At 33.4% G+C, this 9,433-nt stretch overlaps 1 protein-coding gene across 2 annotated transcripts; it reads right to left on the bottom strand.

Moving 5' to 3' along the window:
* Positions 1 to 478: 478 nt before the first annotated feature.
* Positions 479 to 5,818, bottom strand: LOC133284425 (RPM1-interacting protein 4-like). 2 transcript variants are annotated; one of them, XM_061481433.1, is made up of 4 exons: positions 5,663 to 5,818; positions 1,569 to 2,111; positions 947 to 1,135; positions 479 to 845 (listed from the first exon to the last, which is right to left on the bottom strand). In XM_061481433.1, exons 1-4 carry the CDS (start codon positions 5,666 to 5,668, stop codon positions 816 to 818), a joined length of 768 nt encoding a protein of 255 aa, XP_061337417.1. In that variant the 5' UTR covers positions 5,669 to 5,818; the 3' UTR covers positions 479 to 815. The 2 variants fall into 2 exon arrangements, with proteins under 2 accessions (XP_061337417.1, XP_061337416.1); XM_061481432.1 differs by lacking the exon at positions 5,663 to 5,818 and adding an exon at positions 3,596 to 3,656.
* Between the last annotated feature and the right edge of the window lie 3,615 nt (positions 5,819 to 9,433).

Below are 9,433 nucleotides of genomic sequence, written 5' to 3'. Positions count from 1 at the left end.
GGATTTTACCACTTAAACTTGAATTCGAGACACCTAGCAGCAGAAAGATGAAGGCATGGAGATAGTTACCTGCGGCCATTTCAAGTGTAATTACGAAGGTATGTTGTAGTCATTAGGAACCTCACACCCCTACTTAACATTCCACAATAGCTATCAAGAAAAGGAGTATTCCTACCATATCAGGCATCAGCCAAAATTTAACAGGAAGGACTAATGCATTGTTCCAGCTATCACAAGGGGGATAAAGAAGAAGGGAGAAGCTGGAGAGAAGGGGAGAAAGGGGTGCATAATGGTTAACAAGAAGTGGAAATTTCAAATAGATCATTAACTTGATTAGTAAGATCTACTTAAGCAGACCATGATAAGAAACAGTTTGTTAGTGGATAATTTCCAATTAAACTAGAGGACTTCACCAAACTTGAACACAATAGAACTCGAGTCACAACCCATCAATTCATTGGAAAAGAATTATATAACCAATCTCCTTTTATATCTCAGATACATACAGTTGATTTGAATTGTAAAGCACAACAGTAACACAACAGATGGCCAAAAAGAAGATAAAAAGAAAGAAAAATCACAATCTTGCATGCAAAATGTCTTTGCTGAACATTTGAAAGAAAGACAAAAGGAAAAAAAAAAAAACAAAAAAAAAAAAAGCACAAAGTAGTTACGATAAATGCACTCCAACGATGTCTTCCCGCAAGGAGAAAGAGCCTTGGATATTTACAAGTACTACACACATCTCATCACCATTCACAACACTATTTTTACCTCCTTTTCTGCTCAGAATAAAATTCAACACATCCAAGAAATCATTTTTTGCCCCACCCAAAGCAGCAACACTGAAGAAACAAGTAGGAGTACAAAGATTAAGCATCAGTATAGTGAAAATTCCAAACTTACAGATCTTGTATCTCAATATTAAACAGGTTTTGCCACCTACCTTGGCTGTGTCATTGCTAGGTTGGTTCCGAATAACACGTGGTCTCTCATTAGGTGTGCCTGGCACTTGTCCAGCCCCACCCTGTCTCTCTTCCCTCACTTTGTTGAAAATGTGAGTATAGCCATCAGCTGATGCAGGGTTGGTCACATCCCACTCTCCGAACTTTGGAACAGCTGCACCTTTATCAGGCTGCAATATCAGAAAGCTAAAATCAGAAAATATTTGTGATAGAAAATTACATAAAGACTCCAAGGTCAAATCCTTAATAATATATATGCAAGTTTTTATTCTTTTCATGCCATGAATGGTAGTTATTAGAAGACGAGCCTTGGAGCAGCAATAAGATTACTCTTTGTAACCGGAAGGTCACACGTTCGAGTTTGGGAAAATGCCTCTTTGCAAAAATGCAAGAGTAAAGTTAGCACACAATTGACCCTCACCCCTACCCTCATATTTCGGGGAACCTTGTGCATCGGGATTTGCCCTTTTGTGAATGATAGTAACAATCTGCTCTTGCTTTTATAATGAGTTTATGGACTGTTAACCCCAACTAATTTGAAATAAAGGTAATGTTAATGTTGATGCATAGTAATAACATAGGACAGCAGAAATGAAAACTAACAGTTTCATCCCCTCGATTAACGGGTCTTAACCGTGATCTTCCCGGTGTACCATGGCTGCTGTCATAAGAATTTTTTCCTTCCAATGAGGGACTATCTCTTCCAGGGGTTCTAGCCTGGCGATGAAGGGGTGAACGTTCAATGCTGTATTCAGATCCGGTACTTTGTCTTGAAGGTCTTCTACGGCTATCATTGGAACCAACTCCATGGCCTCCATGACGAGGTGCAGAATCACTGGCACTCTTGTTGCCTGCATTATCATGACGAGCTGGAGAGTCAATAAAATGCTTAGGATCACCATCTTCCAAGCTCTTACGTAGCTCGTTTGTTGATTGCGCTGATCCTTTGTCAACTATGGGTTTGGAAGAAGGAGCTAGGGAATCAGATAATGAATCATCAGGAACTAAATCTGAATTTTCTTCAGGGTCATTTGGGTTTATTATCTTTATGCCAGTTCGACCTTTCCGGGCCTTGTCAAAATATGCTGTATAAGGAACATCATCTTCACTTTCCCAGTTGCCAAATTTTGGTACATGAGAACGTTGCTGTCAAATTGAAACATTGAAAAGTGCATGTTAAGTAAAGTTTCAATGAAGAGACCCCAGAGTACAAGTTTCAGATACTGATGAATGTCCTATCACAACTCAAAAAAAAGAATTGGAGCTATAAATAACAAATACAACAAGATAAAAAACAAAATAATATTGCCATCATGGCCTCAGTGCCCAGATACAGTAATTGGTTATCTCAGTCCTGTCAAATAACTGCTAAAACTTCTAGAAGCTAGTAGAAATAACACAATCACATGATTATCAAGAGATAAAATCCCCAAGAACCTTTCCATTCCCTAAATTAAAGGGGTCACAGCCTAAAGGATTTCTCCCCAAGTAAGCTATCTCCACTATAAATACAGGGCTAAAAATGGGAACTTCTCCCTCACACACCAGCATTCTAGTTTGCCTCTAATTAAGTGTCGGAGTGCCTTTTGCTACCCCCCAATCTGCTACATAACCAGAACCTCAAAAACACCCTCCATTCATTCTACCTAAGGTCAGGTACACCTCTATGCCTGATTATTGGACAGAACAATATACTAAATTGAAACCACACTATAATATTCAACATATTACAAGTTTATTTCCAAAGAGATTCCACAGATCTTACCCCTAGAAGAATTTACACAAGATTCTTCCCAATTAGACCAACTTATGACAATCTTATAATCCTAATCTATATAATGCATTCTGTGCACAAATACAGTTAATGTAGCTCTCTAGATAAAATCAAAGCCAGTAGGTGCATGTTTGACAAATCGTTGCTAGGCTTGGAATGGGGCAAGAAGGGGTGGATTTTTGCTCAATCCAACCCCACCCTACACCCTTAGGCCATAAACACAAACTTGCCTTGCAAGAAAAATATTAAAACCTGCATGCTGCACCTTACCTAACTCCAACTCACATTTACGCGTATTTTTAAATTAATCACATGACATCCTGTCTCAAATGCCTACTTATTCACAATATGCCCTTTACATCCTTGTTACTGGTATGCTGTTTTAAACCTTTCATGAGGACCTCATAATGCATACCATATAGTACACGGGGCTTTGTTTCACTGCACATGTAAAATGATTGTACTGCTGACAATGAAAGATATAGTATTCCATCAAAGTCAATGTCAGTCTCCAAGAGATTGCAGATAAAAATTGATTTTACTAAAAAGAAGAAAGAAGCAAATGAGGAGCACCTTAACGAAGGCAAAGGGACTAAATTTTCCCAAAGTAAATGAAATATTGAAAGTTTACTCAAAAAATATAGCATTTCTCAAATTAAGCAATGCAAACTAAGCAAACATTGCACAACCCCAACAAAATTGCACCTTTTTACTTCTTTCTCAGCTATTGAAATGAATAGGCAAGGAACTCTCCAATTTCTGTAGACTTAAGAAAAAAAACTACAAACAACCTACGCCAAATGGTCCATGCAACTGAACAAGACAAAAATAGATTAGCATGACATGAGTCACAAACCACAGAAGCTGATGACTTCATACTTCAGCTTCAGGAGATTAAATTTTACTTGGTCTCATTCTTGTAAGCAGCAAAAGATTATTAATAACCTAGATAAATACAGTAAAGTAGATCAATAACTTAGAAAGAACACAGAGAAAGGTCTTTAATTTTCCTAGTCAACCAATTCAATAGCATGGAATGCCCACAGGCATGCTTGACTCTTTGAAGCTATTTATTGATATTGATAGTAGTGGAATGATTAGTATTTAAAACTTGCAATAACTTTGTGATGAATCTATTTTAGAGTAACTCTTGAGTAGGATCCTTTTGGGTTGGTCACTTTTACAGTGTGATCCTTAGCCCCCAAACTATTGACCTTAGCCTCCTCAAAATTCCACACATGTACTCTTTTCCCTCATGCTGTTCTTCTGACTCCATAAAATTCCACATATATACTCTTTTACCCCATGTTGATCTTTAAGAAACTCATCTCCCAAATTTAAATTTATGAACCAAGTTGCAATTAGCCAGTAATGATTAATTACTTCTCCCAATTAAAACTGATCTTTGATACAGTAGTAGAGCTATCTATGGCACAAACAGTAAACTGACATTTTCACCCTTCTTTGCACTTTAGTATCCAACATTCACTGCCATTGAGTATTGCTGGTCGTATGTCAAGTAAAAATTTATCTTACATGTGACAAAACTGTTACTGTTGTAAACTTTGGGAAAAGCACCATTTTGAAGTTTTTGGACAAAAGAATTGCCCGGTTAAAGCTGATTGGATAAGTTTTTCCAAAGTAATGCAGTCAAACATGTCACCTATGCTGACGGGACTAGTCCCGTCACTGATACTGACGGGACTCGTGCCACGTCAGCGCCACGTAGGCAATCCAATTACCGTAAATCTTCGGAAGACCATAACTTGTGACTCGGGTATTCAAATCAGATGATTTTTTTTTTGATTTCACATAATTTTTCGAGATCTACGCAATGATACCTCGTTTGACATATTTTATCTCCCACAAACATAGTTTGAATTTGTAACAATTGTATCACAATCACAAGAGTGTTTATCCATAAGACTATGTTTGTGGGAGATAAAATATATCAAATGAGGCGTCATTGCGTAGATCTTGAAAAGTTATGTGAAATCAAAAAAAAATCATCTGATTTGGATACCCGAATCACAAGTTATGGTCTTCCAAAAATTTACGGTAATTGGACTGCTTACGTGGCGCTGACGTGACACGAGTCCCGTCAGTATCAGTGACGGGACTAGTCCCGTCAGCATAGGTGACATGTTTGACTGCATTACTTCGGAAAAACTTATGCAATCAGCTTTAACCGGGCAATTCTTTTGTCCAAAAACTTTAAAATGGTGTTTAGCCTGTAAACTTTAGTGACTAACACCCATAAACAGTACGAATAGTACATCCTTTATCTCAAACATTGGATTATAGTAAAAGAACAAGCTCATAGTTACAATTCAACTAGATACTTGTTTTTGTTATTATTTGATTCAACTAAAAATTAATAAGTTATTACTCATCCAAACAGATTTTTTTAATTAATTAAATTAACTCGATACTTGATCCATACTTTAGGAAAAAAATAAGTCAGAAATTCATGAAAAAGAAACAAGCCCTTATTTAGTATTCAAAAGGCTAAGCTAAATTGTTAACGCAGCATGATTTATGAAACTAGCTGCTAGAGAGAACCAAGAAAATTCAACATAATAAGATTCTGATTGAATTGCCTCATGTTTCTGAGAAGCAGAAAAATGAAGCTGTTAATGGTTGATTTGGCTGTAGAGAGATAACGAGTTGACCAAAATAAAAATTGAAGTCTAATTATGGTCAACTATATCAAAGTTTTAGATGATGAACAAAAGAGATAACCAGTGAAAGAAAAAAAATGAACTTCCACCTAACATTGCAAAACATAAAACATAATGCAATAGATTGAAACTGAGATTCCCTTTTCCACAATTTTCTCAGCAATCACAGACATATAAAACACAATCAAACCATTGCCAAAAACAAACAAACAAAATTTTATAAAAGAGAAGAAAAAACTCACTGCCATTTCCTTCTAAACCAAGCTAAGAAAAGCAGAATTCTCCCCCAGAAGAAAAAAAAGTCAGCTTTTTGAATCAGACCCAGTAAAGGTAAAAACTCGGAGAACCCAAGAAGCTCCTCCACAGAACTAAAAGACCAGTAACAGAGAGACAGAGAGAGAGAGAGAGAGAGAGAATAAGAGAGAAATAGAAAGAGGTTTATCAACCGTTGACCGGAGCCACCGGTAATGTTTGACCATTATTTTCCTGTGTCTGTAATTTCTATGTTTTCCTTCTAGTTTCAATTTCTAATAATAATGATAAATGAAAAAAAATAAAAATCGGACATGAGATTGTTCCATGCTTCCAAACATTTCACTTCTCATGGAGAGAAGAACTTCTGATTTGGAAGATGTAATATAATATCTACCTTTAATTATATTTTTAACTTAGTAAACTAAAGGAAACAGAGTAAAAAACAATCATCAGTAAAGGCTCATTTTATTTTATTTTTAAATAATAATAATTTAAAGCATATTTAAGAAATTATCTTTAAAAAAATCTAGAAATAAGCTGATATAAACATGCACTTCCTAAAAATCTTAAAAACTTGACATATCACATAACTTTATTGATATTATTAGAGTAAGTTTTATATTTAATTTTAATTTTTTTTTACGTTGACACCCAAAGTTGTTTAACCATAGGCAAATTATCATTATTTGAGTCATCTAATGAGTCTATGAGCTGTATATGGTTTGAGTTTTGCACGGCTGAATGTGACCGTTTTTGGTGGTTGGGTATTTATGGCAAGTGGGTGAATTCACATCGTCATCTTAAAGATGTCATAATATTAAATAAATTATTTAAAATGAAAGATACAAAAAATTGAAAATACGTCTACTGTCCTGTCATATAAAAAGTTGCAATTTTATAGTATGATATTTTTTTTCTTTAGTTTATGTTTTAATTGAACTTATCGTAATATAAATTTAGAAAAATTAAAATTTAATAAATAATTTTTTTTTGAATAAAAAATATTTTTACCAATTCATGCAGTTTGTCACAACAAAATGTGGTGCGTGATTTTTGCTTTTAAATTTTTTCTTTTTTTTTTTGGAGGTTACAAGGAATTGAACACAACACCCTACACTACACACACTCTTAACACACACACCCCACACCACTAGGCTAACCCTAGTGGTGCTTTTTAAATTTTTTCTTTTAAATTTTTTCATGGAATAATAAGATAATCATAACAAAATTATGATTATTTTGTGATGCGTCAACTTTTTTTTAGTTTTTAGTACAACCAAAAACATGATGAAATTTACATCAGGGCCTAATATGAAGTTGCACGAGTCTACATACGAAATCCATTATATAATATGGGGCGGGAATTTTTCGTATCGGTATCAAACCAATTAACGGTTATCAATTAATAGAAATTAATAAGTTTAATTTTCAATAAATAATAATTGTTGATTGACAGAAATCAACGGTTACAATTTGATATCAAATTTTAAAATTTGACATCGGTATCAAAACCCCTCTATATATAAGGCATAACATGATGTATCTCTTTCTTAACTTTTATACAAGGGTGAAAGTGGGTAGGGCCACTCTACAGTAGCCTACGGCCTAGCTTATATAAGGTCAGACTCGGCCTATTATATATGATCAAATAGGATAGGTCCAGACTTTTAAAAAAGTCTATTTTAGAAAGCAGATCATATGCTTTTTTTATATGTCGGGCATATAAGCCTATAGCAATCTATATCATATTATTTATTTTAAATTAAATAAAATAATATTATTCACAATAATACCAAATGGTGATAGTTCTGTTGGTGCATGTGAGCTGAGTAAGTGGTGGAAGGACCTAGGTACGATCCCCCACCAATACTACATTTGGGAGTGGCATAAGATTGTATCAATCTCCACAGTAGCATTAGAATCACCATTTAGTGCTGGAAGAAGAGTTATTGATGTTTGTCGTTCTAGCTTAGCTGAAGATACCATCCAAGATTTGATATACCGTGGAGATTGGCTACGAAATAAGTATGGCTTGAAGAAAAAACAAAAGGCATAAAAAGGTTTTTGGTTTTTAATTTTTTCTTTCTTTCTATTCTTTAATCTTGTTTTTTATTTTCTACATTTACAACTTGTTTCCCAACTTATGTAACCTGGGAATTGTATTTGTATGAGAGAAGATGATGAGAAGTTTTTGGCTACTATCGGCATCATGATGCATTTGTTGAATTCATGCAGTTATTTTGATTTACATAATATGGATTGATTTGTTGAATATGATGAAATATATATTATTTAGTTTGTGCATCTTGGTTATAAAAATGACTTAAATGTAGATTGTGATAAGTTGTTATTGTGATTCATGATTTTGTTTGAATGTTGAAATTGTGATCTTTGTTTTAACAATAAAATTTGAATATTTTATGAAATTGATTCATGTTTTGTTTGGAAATTAAAAAAGAACAGGTTAACGGGTCAGGCCAAACTATTTGTTTTTTTATAAATGGGTCAGATCAAGATAACAGTTAGACTTATACTATATTATCGCTTCAGGTCAAATTAAAATTTTATAACACAAGCTTAGATTTTTTTAGACAAAGCTCAGAGCAAACTCAATCTACTTTCACCCCCTACTTTAAAGTACAATATGTTAATATGTTAGGGTGTTTTACTTATAATCAATTGTGGGACTTTAAAGTACAAAAACATAATTATTGCTTCTTTGTTTCATTTCATCTTATGTTTGCTGAACAATCATAATTTAACCTCTTATTTTAAGTTTTTTCTTTTTTATCTTACCATATGAATAATATTTTTTTAATTTACTTCTTCATAAACTATATAATATTAAAATATATTTAAGTATAGCCAACTCAAATACTATTGAATCATTAAAACATAAAATAGTGCTTAATTTAACTAGTTCGATATCTGGTCCGACTAAAAAACATTGGAATTGTTATAAAAAAAAAAAAAAAAAAACATTGGAATTAAGACATATTTTTCCAATAGTTACGAGATAATTGCATAAATGTTTACCAATTAACTTAATTGACGCCTTCCAATAAATTTAACACTTATAATAGTTACTTTTAAATTTTGAAAAAATAATAATTAAACTCGAATTAAGTACACAATCAAAGGCAGATCTAGGTACAAGAGAAGGGGGTAAGTGCCCACCCTTAAAATATGATGTAGAAATACAAAAATACCCTTATGTTAAAATTTAAGTTTTTTCAATTTAATTTCGGGGTAGAATATTATAACAACCAATTATGATTATTACAAATGTTACTATCAATCAATTTCACCATTAGATCAATTATGTTGATCTAACGATTATATTTATTTTCATTGTTATATGATTATGATTCCTCATATTTAATACTTTATATTTATTTTCACTCTTGTATGGTTATGATTTTCCATATTTAATGCTTTTACATTAAATATTGGGATCATAACCATATAAAGATAAATATAACCGTTGTATCAACATAATCGATCTAACGGTGAAATTGATTGGTAATAACCCTAGTTGGTTGTTATGATATCCTACCTTTTTAATTTCTCTCATATTTTATTTTCTTAGGAGTTTTTTTTCCTCCTCCACCTTCATTATCCAAACCTAACAGCTGAGAGCTCTGTTCCAGACCCATCATTTGCATTTACATATTGATTCATCTCCTCTCAAATCTCAATTTCCGTTATTGGAAGTTGAAATATTTGCTTCTTCCTCCATCATCGGTCTAGTTGAGTCA

The sequence above is a fragment of the Gastrolobium bilobum genome, unplaced genomic scaffold (genome assembly GCF_033153095.1).
Source record: "Gastrolobium bilobum isolate Gb01-03AN ecotype WA unplaced genomic scaffold, APGP_CSIRO_Gbil_v1 utg44293, whole genome shotgun sequence".
Classification (NCBI taxonomy): domain Eukaryota; kingdom Viridiplantae; phylum Streptophyta; class Magnoliopsida; order Fabales; family Fabaceae; genus Gastrolobium; species Gastrolobium bilobum.
This window is presented reverse-complemented; position numbering and strand designations above follow the sequence as displayed.

What these genes read in the sequence shown, in the direction of transcription:
- LOC133284425 (XM_061481432.1), bottom strand. Translation starts at nt 3,616, where the DNA reads ATGAAGTCATCAGCTTCTGTG. An exon ending in TGAAGTCATCAGCTTCTGTG is followed by an intron (nt 2,112 to 3,595) that starts GTTTGTGACTCA and finishes TCAATTTGACAG; the next exon opens with CAACGTTCTCATGTACCAAA. An exon ending in TTAATCGAGGGGATGAAACT is followed by an intron (nt 1,136 to 1,568) that starts GTTAGTTTTCAT and finishes CTGATATTGCAG; the next exon opens with CCTGATAAAGGTGCAGCTGT.